At 48.3% G+C, this 9,457-nt stretch overlaps 1 protein-coding gene across 1 annotated transcript; it reads right to left on the bottom strand.

Annotated features, from left to right (window-relative positions):
• Positions 1 to 252: 252 nt before the first annotated feature.
• PSMD8 (proteasome 26S subunit, non-ATPase 8) lies at positions 253 to 6,347 on the bottom strand. Its single transcript, XM_007471068.1, has 7 exons — positions 5,940 to 6,347; positions 4,829 to 4,901; positions 4,599 to 4,701; positions 3,235 to 3,400; positions 2,169 to 2,269; positions 1,532 to 1,643; positions 253 to 814 (listed from the first exon to the last, which is right to left on the bottom strand). The coding sequence occupies exons 1-7, from the start codon at positions 6,300 to 6,302 to the stop codon at positions 677 to 679; spliced, it is 1,056 nt and encodes a 351-aa protein (XP_007471130.1). The 5' UTR covers positions 6,303 to 6,347; the 3' UTR covers positions 253 to 676.
• Positions 6,348 to 9,457: the final 3,110 nt, after the last annotated feature.

Raw genomic sequence — 9,457 nt, 5'->3', positions numbered from 1 at the left:
GCAGGAATGATCATTCCCTCTCTGCAGCAGGGAAACCGACTCTAGAAGACTTACTTGAAAATCCCACAAACCGCAAGTGGCTCAGCCAGATTTGGACTCTGCCTTAAACACCTTCTTGAGAACTTCAAGGCAGGAAACAGGCTGGGAGGTGCAGGAGGTCATAAGTCACAGCACTGGCTCAGAAGAGTGGGAACCAAGGCAAGCCCATGCCAGGGCCCATGCCTTTTGTTCCACAGAGGTCCATTCAGCATGTCATTTTAAAAAACTGGTTTAATTCATTGCAAACATTTTTCAAAATCAGGACACTTTGCCCCCTTCACTGAAACACTCTGGTACGTTGGTCTGGCCTTTCTGTGTGTCCACAGCTGGCTGCAACAGTCCCTCTACCCGGGGCCTGTGCTCTCCCCGCTGTGCCACTGGGCCCCCACAGTGGACATCTGTGTTTGAGACCTTGAGCAATGGCCACTGGACAGAGGCTGGCCCAGGGTTATCTCAGACCTCCTAGGGCCCCCAAACCTCCAAGTTCTTCAGAGATAAGAACTTACGTCCCTACCATTCCACTCGGGGAGACAAGGGCCTAAGAGAGAAAATGTCAATCCACCTTTATTGGGGGAAACCCTGCACTGCAACTGCCTTAAACAATGCAAGCTCTGCTCCACCCCAGTGCCTGGTGGGCTCAGACGATCATCTCCAGCTGCCGGGCATACTCGATGACCTGCTTGGCCAGCTCCGTGGAGGGGATGGTGGTATCTTCCGGCTTCTGCTGCTGGCTGGCAAAGCTGTAGTAGTTGTTGAGGCCCAGGACCCACCCTCGCTGCAAGAAGGGAGAGATGAGAGATGGGTGGGGTGATCACACAGGCACCCTCCCCTTACCCATGTGAGCCCTGGCTCGCTTTCCTCACCAACCCTAGTCTAACTTGCACAACACTAGGCAAGTAACTTCACCTCTCTGTGCCTCAGTTTCTCTATGTTTGAGATGGGGACCCCAATCACACACTTTTCTGGGTCTGCTGTGAGGATTCAGTGAATCAAAAGTGCTGAGAACAGTGTTTGGACCAGAGTAAACCATCACTAAGTATCAGCTGTCACAATCACTCAAGTTCAGTTTCACCTCTTCCAGTCTGATCTTGACCCTTCTCAGTCACCAGGGCTACTGCACCCCATGCATCAGCATCTCCAGGGGCATTGCTCCCACACAAATACCCCAGACCAAATGAAGCAAAGTCTTGTGGGGAAAAGCTGCAACCTCCAAGGAATTCTGATAAACCCAGCAACCAACATGCTAAGCCTCCACCTGCACCTGGTGCCAGGTGCTGGGCTAAGCTCATCCCACATATTAAACTCTAGCCCCTTTCTACGCGTAGTGAAATTGAAGTTCGGAGAAGTTTGGCAACTTGCCTGAGGTCACACAGCTGGATTTAAACCGGGGCAGTCTTGCTCCAGGGTCCCTCCAGGCCACCCCACCCTGCTGTTCGTGAGTGCGCCCCTTGGCTCGCGGGCCCCATGGTCCCCTGCCCTCCACCCCAGCCACCTTCTTGGCGTAGTCTGTCATCTTTTTGGGTGTGTTGAAGAAGAGGACCCGGGTGGCCTCAGTGAAGAGGATTTTTTCATAGGCCTTCTCGATGCACCCAGCAATCTCATCCCTGGGGGAAGACGAGATTCTCATTACTGAGCACAGACAACTCTCCAGGCCCTGTCCTCTCAGGCCGGACCCTTCAGTTCAGCACTGATGGCTGCAATACGTCACCTGCCCTGTTCAACCAATCAAGGCTCAGGGGAGAGTAGCTTGACTAGAGTTGCAAAGCTAGGGCCACAGTAGGGTCCACACTCAGATCTCTGGGACTCCTGGGCCCACACTCTGAGGTGAAGCCATAGGACTCGTGGAGCACTTCCATGAGAGGCAGCAGCGTCTCTGTCTGCTGAGTGCTGTCTGGGTGCCAAGTCCATGCTCAGGGTCTGATGTCCACGGGCACACACATACACAACCCATAGTGAGATGAGGGCTCTTACCCCCAACTCATGACCAGTTCCAGTTCACAGAAAAGGAGAACTGATGTGCCCAGCTTGCCCAGATCACAAGTGGCCAGAATGGGATTTAAACACAGAGCTGTCTGACTCCAGAGTCCAGGCTCTTTCTAAACTCCACACGACCCTGGCCCCCCACACACCTGATAGTGTCAAGCAAGATGTCGATGAAGAAGGTATAGCTCTCAGCAGGGATGTTGCCTTTGGCCAGGAACACCTTGTTGTAGCTGCCCTCCATCAGGTACTGTAGAGCACAGGGGAGAGGAAGACAGGGTGAGGGAGAGGCAGCACAGGGGCCTGCCCGCTGAGCCTCACCATGCTCCCAGCGCCTCCACAATCCACACTCTACTAGAACACTCTCTGCAATACAGCCACCCATTCCCCATGCAGACTGGGTCCTACTCCTCCCAGAAGCCCTTCCTGGTTCTCTCTCTCTCTCTCTCTCTCCAAGGCTGCCCTTGCTTACTATCTAATCATCTATTTCCCAGGAGGGAGGCAGAGCTGGAGCCACCCCAAGCTCACTGCTCTACATCTCTGCCCAGGCTGTGCTGCCTCTGCCGTAGATGCCCTCTCTCCCGGCCTCTCCCCACAGCGAAATCCTCCACAAAGCCTCAGCCCTAAGAACTACCTCTTAACCTTAGCAAGTGCGGGGAAGAGCTCTTCCTTGATTCTGCTCACCTTGTTCCAGAAACCGTCCTCTTTGCTGCCCCTCAAACACACCAGGCATGTTTCTGCCTTGGGACCCTTGGACTGGCTGCTCCCTCTGCCTGGACCATTTTCCCCCCAGATGACCACGTGGTTGGGTTCTTCACCCCTTTAAAGTCTTTCTCAAGTTTCATCTTTTCAGCAAGGCATTCCCTGACCACCCTGCCCCTGGCCCTCCACCCTCCTTCCTGCTTTACTTTTCTCCACAGCATTTCACATCTGACAGACCATATACAGGTTATTTAATCTTTTTGTTTATTGTCCACTTCCTCACCTGAATGTCATCCTCACAAAATCAGAGATTCTAACTGTTTTGTTCACTGTTGAGTCTGAAAACCAACCACAGTGCCTGGTACAGGGCTGGGGCTCGATATCTGTTGGACAAAGGAGTCCATAGGCTGAAAGATGGGTGAACCCTCTCATTTGGGAGGAAACCCTCCCGAATGTCTGTCCCTGTACCACTCCCTTTAGCCAGGCCCTCCCGTCCCCCTTCCTCAGCCTCACTTGCTCGAGGGACACTGGATGCTTGATGTATACATTGGTCTGGATGTCCTTGGCAGGGAGCCGCTCCAACTCTGTGTGGAACTCAGCCACCCGGTTCTGGGACAGCAGGAAGAGGAGGTTGAGGCCCAAGAGCTGGTGCATGTAGGCTGACTCTGGGAGCTGCTCCCTGTGGACCAGGGTGGGATACCAAGGTAAGGAGGGCTTAGGTACCGACCAAGCCCCCCACTCCAGGCTTCAGGGACCCTGATGACTGCCCAATGCTCTCTCCTTGGAGGGGTATTGGGTCCTGGGTTTTCAGATGAAACTAAGGCCCAAAGAGACATGAAGAAGTCACAATCATATGGGCCCTAGAAAGTGATCTCACACCAGTAAAGTGACTTAGCCTCAGTTTCCCCAACTGTAAAATGGGTATCACCACAGTACCCATCTGATAGAGGTGGGTTAAATAAATAAGGGTTATTAATTGATTTAATACAGGTAGTGATTAGAACAGTATCTGGCCCAAATAAATACTATATAAGTGTTAACTACGATTATGATATTAAGAATCATCACCTTCAGTTTTGGGGGGAAACTGAGGATTAGGGAAGTAAAGTCATTTGCCCAAGATGATATAATCAGGAAGTGGCAAAACTAGTTTCAAACTCAGGTTTGTCTGGCTTCTGATGTCAAATTCTTAATCATTAGTCCATGCAAGCCCCATTCAGTTATGAAGCCATTCAGTTTCATATTCAACACACAGCCAGTGAGTCCCTGCTCTGGGCCCCGCTCCATGCTAGGCAGTGCTGGGACACAGCAGTGACTAAGACCCTTCTGCTTATAGAAGACTCACAGTCCAGTGGGAGAGACAGGGCTGGGATGGGGAGACACAGACAGACGGGTCAGGGCTGATACAGCATTGGAGGCCACAGGAAAGAGCTTGGTCTGAAACCTGAAGGCTATGGGGAGCCAGGACAGGTTCTAAGCTGATGATAAACATGGTCAAATTTTAGTGTCACAAAGAACCTACTGGCTGCCATGGAGGGATGAATCTGAGGGGACAAGGCTGGGGCCAAGGCAGGTAAAAGGGGATAGTGGCTACATTGGGGAGTGGAAATTTAGAGTGGGAATGTGAAGGGGGAGACAGACTGGAGCACAACAGAGACTGGATGGTATAATCCCAGACTCAGGACCTCCAGGCCAACCCCTAACCCTGAGGCTTCTGGCGGCACAACTATGCAAAGGGGTAATTCCAAAGTGAAGGAAGATGTCTCAAGTGGCTAGAGCAACAAGGATAAAAAGCTGCCATGTAACAACCCCGCACACACACACACACACACACACACACACACACACACCAAATTAGGGGCAGGGCCCATCCTCACTTGTAATCGAAGTAATAGCATTTGAGCTGGGCCATGTACCGCTCGAAGGAGGGGATGTCCTTGCGTAGGATACTCCACTGGGCCCCGATCTCCAGTATGTCACCTGTGGGTAACAGGGAAAGCTCTCAGGAGGTGACTGTGGTCCGACCCTGACCACCACTGCTGCCAATCCTGCCATGACCACAGCCCATAACCCCCACCCCCACCCCACCAACCCCAGTGACACTCACGGGCCAGAATGAGCTGCTGTTTGGTCAGTTTGGTCCCTGTGGTTGGCAGGAAGTTGAGCTCCAACAGAACCAGCTGACGAGGAGGGCAGGGGAAGGAAGGAAAGAAGATGGGACTTCAAGTACAGATTACTTACCTTTTCTAGGTCTTGGTTTTCCCTCCTAGAAAATGGAGCTAATCATCATCCCTGACTCATAAGGTTGTTAGGAGTATTACAGGAGTCAGTCCTCAAAAAGCCCTCAGATCAGGGCCTGGGCACATGATGAGGGCTCATTTAAGATGACCTCATATTACAAGTATTAACAGATCCACTGGAGAAACAGTAAAGCCACTCCATGCCTGACCCAATGGAATCAAGGGGTGGGGAGACACTAGCACCTTCAATTCTTTGGCAATCTTTTCCCATACTTTGGTGGGTTGGGCCCAGCTACCACCCTCCATCTACACCAGGGAGGAAAGGGGGCTAACCTCTTCCCATACTCCAGCCCACACACTGTCCCTTATCAGATACACCCGCCTCAGCAACTTGGTCCAGCCCACTGTATTTGTACTCTCTCCCAAACACACCTGGCCTGAAGCAACCCGAGCCCCATTCTGGTCCTCTACTGTAAGAATATTTTTCCTAAGTTCAGTCTTGCCCTCACAACTTGGCTGGGCCCCTCTCCCCACAGACGCATCCCTAAGCCCCAGATTTCTCAGACCCTAACTTGACCTGATCCTAAACACAAACCCCATCATCTCAGCCTCCTTCTTCCATCACCCTGTCCAGTCCTCATTCCCCACTTGGTGTCGTCCAGAACCCTCCATCAGAAAAACTCTGACAGCCCCATCCTGCCACTCCAGCCACCTAGGTCTCCAAGCACCAAAATTTTAACTTCTCTCTCGTCTGTGCCAGAAACCCTCTTTCCGTCTCCCCCCACCGTGGGGTCGCATTTGGTCCATTCCAGGCCCCTCTCACGTCTTCATTCCTCCAAGCCCGCACTTTGGCTGCTCCGAATCCTTAACCCTATTGGATCGCCCAGCCCGTCCTAGTCGTGTCGGCGCTGCGGCCTCCCCCGGGCCCGGAACTCGGCTGGGTCTGGACCCCTCGAAGCACCCCCGGCCGATCCCTACCTTGAGACGGCCGAGCTCTTCCCCGCACTTGCTAAGATTGGGGCTTTTACGGTTCCATTCGCCCTTGAGTTGCTCGTACATGCCGGCCGCGGCCTGCAGGACTGCGCCCGAGGCCGCCGCAGGCCCCGAGCTCGAGGCTCCCGCAACCCCGTTCACCGCCGCGGCCGCCATCTTCCGTGATGAGGCAAATCGCCCGCCTGATTTACGGCAGCGACGCCTACTGCGCCTCGCCCGGCAGAAGTGGGGCCGAGAGGTGGAGCCCAAAGCCGGGGGCGGGGCTGCGACTGTCCGCCTCCGCCTGCCAGGGTTAGCGTTCAGTCGCTCTCGGGGAGGTGCCCTCGGAGCCCGGCTCTTACGGAACATGTTAGTCGGAGCTCCGCCTCTGCTGTCACTCAAGATGGCGACCGGAAGTCGCCGCCTGCCCTAACTGAAAATGGCAGCGGTGGCAACGCCTCCCCTCCTAGCTTCAGCCTGGGCTTTGGAGATGCTACGTTTCTGTATTGGAGATTATACCTGCGTGGCAGCTTTTCTAAACCAACAGGTGGCGGTGGTGGAGCCATTTGGATAGCTGTGTTATTCTTCCCATGTTACAGACAGGCTTTGAGAGGCTGGGTAAACCTCCAAGAGACTAACGGCTGAGATTTGAGCTTAGGTCTTTCTCTCTAGTCTCTCAGTGCATCCTTCCACACTTTCTCCGAGCTTGTACGAATACGCACAAACTTTACAAAAATCATCCAGTCTTAATGACTTTAAATGCCACCATATATGCGGAGGATTCCAAACTTTTTAATCCCTACCCCCAATTCTTCCATTTATATCACACCCGCCTATTTAACATCTCCACTTTTTCTCAATTCTCTTGTCTCCATCATTTAGAATGTCAGCTCCATGAGAGAAGGGATATTTATCGGTTTTCTTTACTGCTGTATTCCCAGCACGAGGTAGACAGTCAATGAATATTTGTTGAATGAGTGAATGAGTGGGTGTGTAAACAAGTTGTGTCTCCCCCAGCCCCACCCCCCAAGCTGCACCGGTGGCTTGCGGGGATCTTAATTCCCCCACCAGGGATTGAACCCTGGGGCCATAGCAGTGAAAGCCCAGAGTCCTAACCACTGGACCGCCAGGGAATTCCGAAGTTGTGTCTTTAAAAAAAGTTTTTAAAGAAAAACTGCATCGTACTATACATATTTTCTAAAAAGCACAGTGCTTTTTAGCAATACACTAAAGACATCTCTGGAGATTAGTGGGCATGTTTCTGACACTTTAACAAAAACGGCTGCATAATATCCCACAGCATGAATATACAATTCATGTAATGGTGCCCATATTGATGTTTGTGTTATTTTTGTTTACTTGTTTGCCACTTCTAACAATGCTGCAGTAAAGATCCTTAAGGGGAGGGGAGGGGGAATTGGAGGAAGGTGGTCAAAAGGTACAAATTTCCAGTTGTAGGATAAATAATTGGGATGTAATGTACAACTTGATGACTACAGCTAACCCTGCGGTATGATATATAGGGAAGTTGATAAGAGAGTACATCTTATGAGCTCTCATCACAAGGAGAAATTTTTTGCCTTTTTTCTTTCTTTTTATTGTATCTATATGAGAGATGGATTTAAGCTGGACCTGTTGTGGTAATCGCTTCACATTACCTGCAAATCAAACCATCATGCTTAAACTTACAGTGATGTATGTTAATTATTTCTCAGTAAAACCGCGGGGGGGGTGTGTGTGTGAAAAAATCCTTAAATGCATTTCTTTGAATACAGTTTTTTATTTCTAAGGGACAGATCATAGGAATTAAGATTACTGAGTTGAGATAAGCATATTTTTTCATTTTAATAGACATCATAAGATTGCTTTCCAAAGTTGTAGCAGTTCACAGTTCCACCAGCAATGAAAGTGCTGACAGCATCACTGCTACTGGGCTATATATCTTCTACTTTTTCCTTTTACCAGTCTGATAGGGGACAGGCACTAATTTTTTGTTGCTTTAGTTTGGATTTCTGTACTAATGTGGTTGAGCATCCTTTCCTGTGTTTATTGAACATTTGGATTTCCTCTTCTCTGAAATTTTCTGTGGGGTTTTTGCATTTTTCTATAAATTTTTAGGTACTTGTGCATATTTGAGATAAAACGTTTTATCATATATGTTGCAACTATTTTCTTTGGTCTAGTGTTTATTTTCTGAATATATATACATATATACATTTATAATTTATTTATTAATCTTTTGCCATGCAAAATTTTAATTTTTACATAGTTAAATTTATGTAACTTTCCCTTTCCCTTTTGCTTAGGAAATTCTCCCCATGCTAAAGTAAAACAAATAGTCTCCAAAACTTTTTGGTAAAGTATTTGTGTTTTTCCACATGTAATTTTTATTATTAATCTTGAATTCATTTTTGCATATGGTGTGAAGCAGTGATCTAAATTCGATTTTATCCTCACAGTCAATTTTTTCAGAAACATTTATTAAACTGTCACTTTCTCACCAAAGTGAAAAACATTTGTATCATATTAAATCTCTTCAATAATCAGACATATTTTAAGTCATCTACTGTATTCTACTGGTCTATATTTATTCGTGGTAAATACCATACTGGTTTTTTTTAATATATTTTTTTTAGTTTTTATTTTTGGCTGCATTGGGTCTTAGTTGCCACATGCGGACTCCAGAGCGCGTTGGATCTGTAGTCGTGGCACGCAGTCCCTCTAGTTGTGGTTCGCGTGCTCAGTAGTTGCAGCGTGTGGGCTTAGTTGCCCCACAGCATGCGGGATCTTAGTTACCCGATCAGGGATCGAACCTGCATCCCCTGCATTGAAAGGCAGATTTTTAACCACTGGACCACCAGGGAAGTCCCCATACTGTTTTTAAATATTTATTCTTGGTAAGTACTGTACTGTTTTCTATATACATTTTATATACATATATATTTATATATTTTATGTTGAGGTGAAATGGAAATAAAATTAATCATCCTAAAGTGAACAATTCAGTGGCATTTATTACATCCACACTGTTGTGCAAATACCACCTCTATCTACCTCCAAAACATCTTCATCATCACAGAAGGAAACCCATTGCCCTTAAGCTGTTGCCTTACATTCCTTCCTTTTTCCTTGCCCCTAGTAACCACCAATCTGCATTCTGTCTCTGTGCATTTACTTATTCTGGATATTTCATATAAATGGTATCATAAAATATGTGACCTTAGACGTCTGGCTCCTTTCACTTAGCATATTGGTTTTGAGGTTCATAGATGTTACAGAGTATTTCAGTACTTCATGCCTTCTTATGGCTGAATACTATTGTATTATTGTATGGATATACATTTGTTTATTCATCCACTGATGGACAGTTGGGCTGTTTTCACCTTTTGGTTTTGTGAATACTGCTGATATGAACATGCATGTACATGTACTTGTTGGAGAATATGTTTTCAATTCTTCTGGGTAATATACCCTGGAGTGGAACTGCTGAATGATACAGTAATTCTTTTTTTTTTTTTTTTTTT

The sequence above is a fragment of the Lipotes vexillifer genome, unplaced genomic scaffold (genome assembly GCF_000442215.2).
Source record: "Lipotes vexillifer unplaced genomic scaffold, Lipotes_vexillifer_v1.1 scaffold182, whole genome shotgun sequence".
Taxonomy (NCBI): domain Eukaryota; kingdom Metazoa; phylum Chordata; class Mammalia; order Artiodactyla; family Lipotidae; genus Lipotes; species Lipotes vexillifer.
This window is presented reverse-complemented; position numbering and strand designations above follow the sequence as displayed.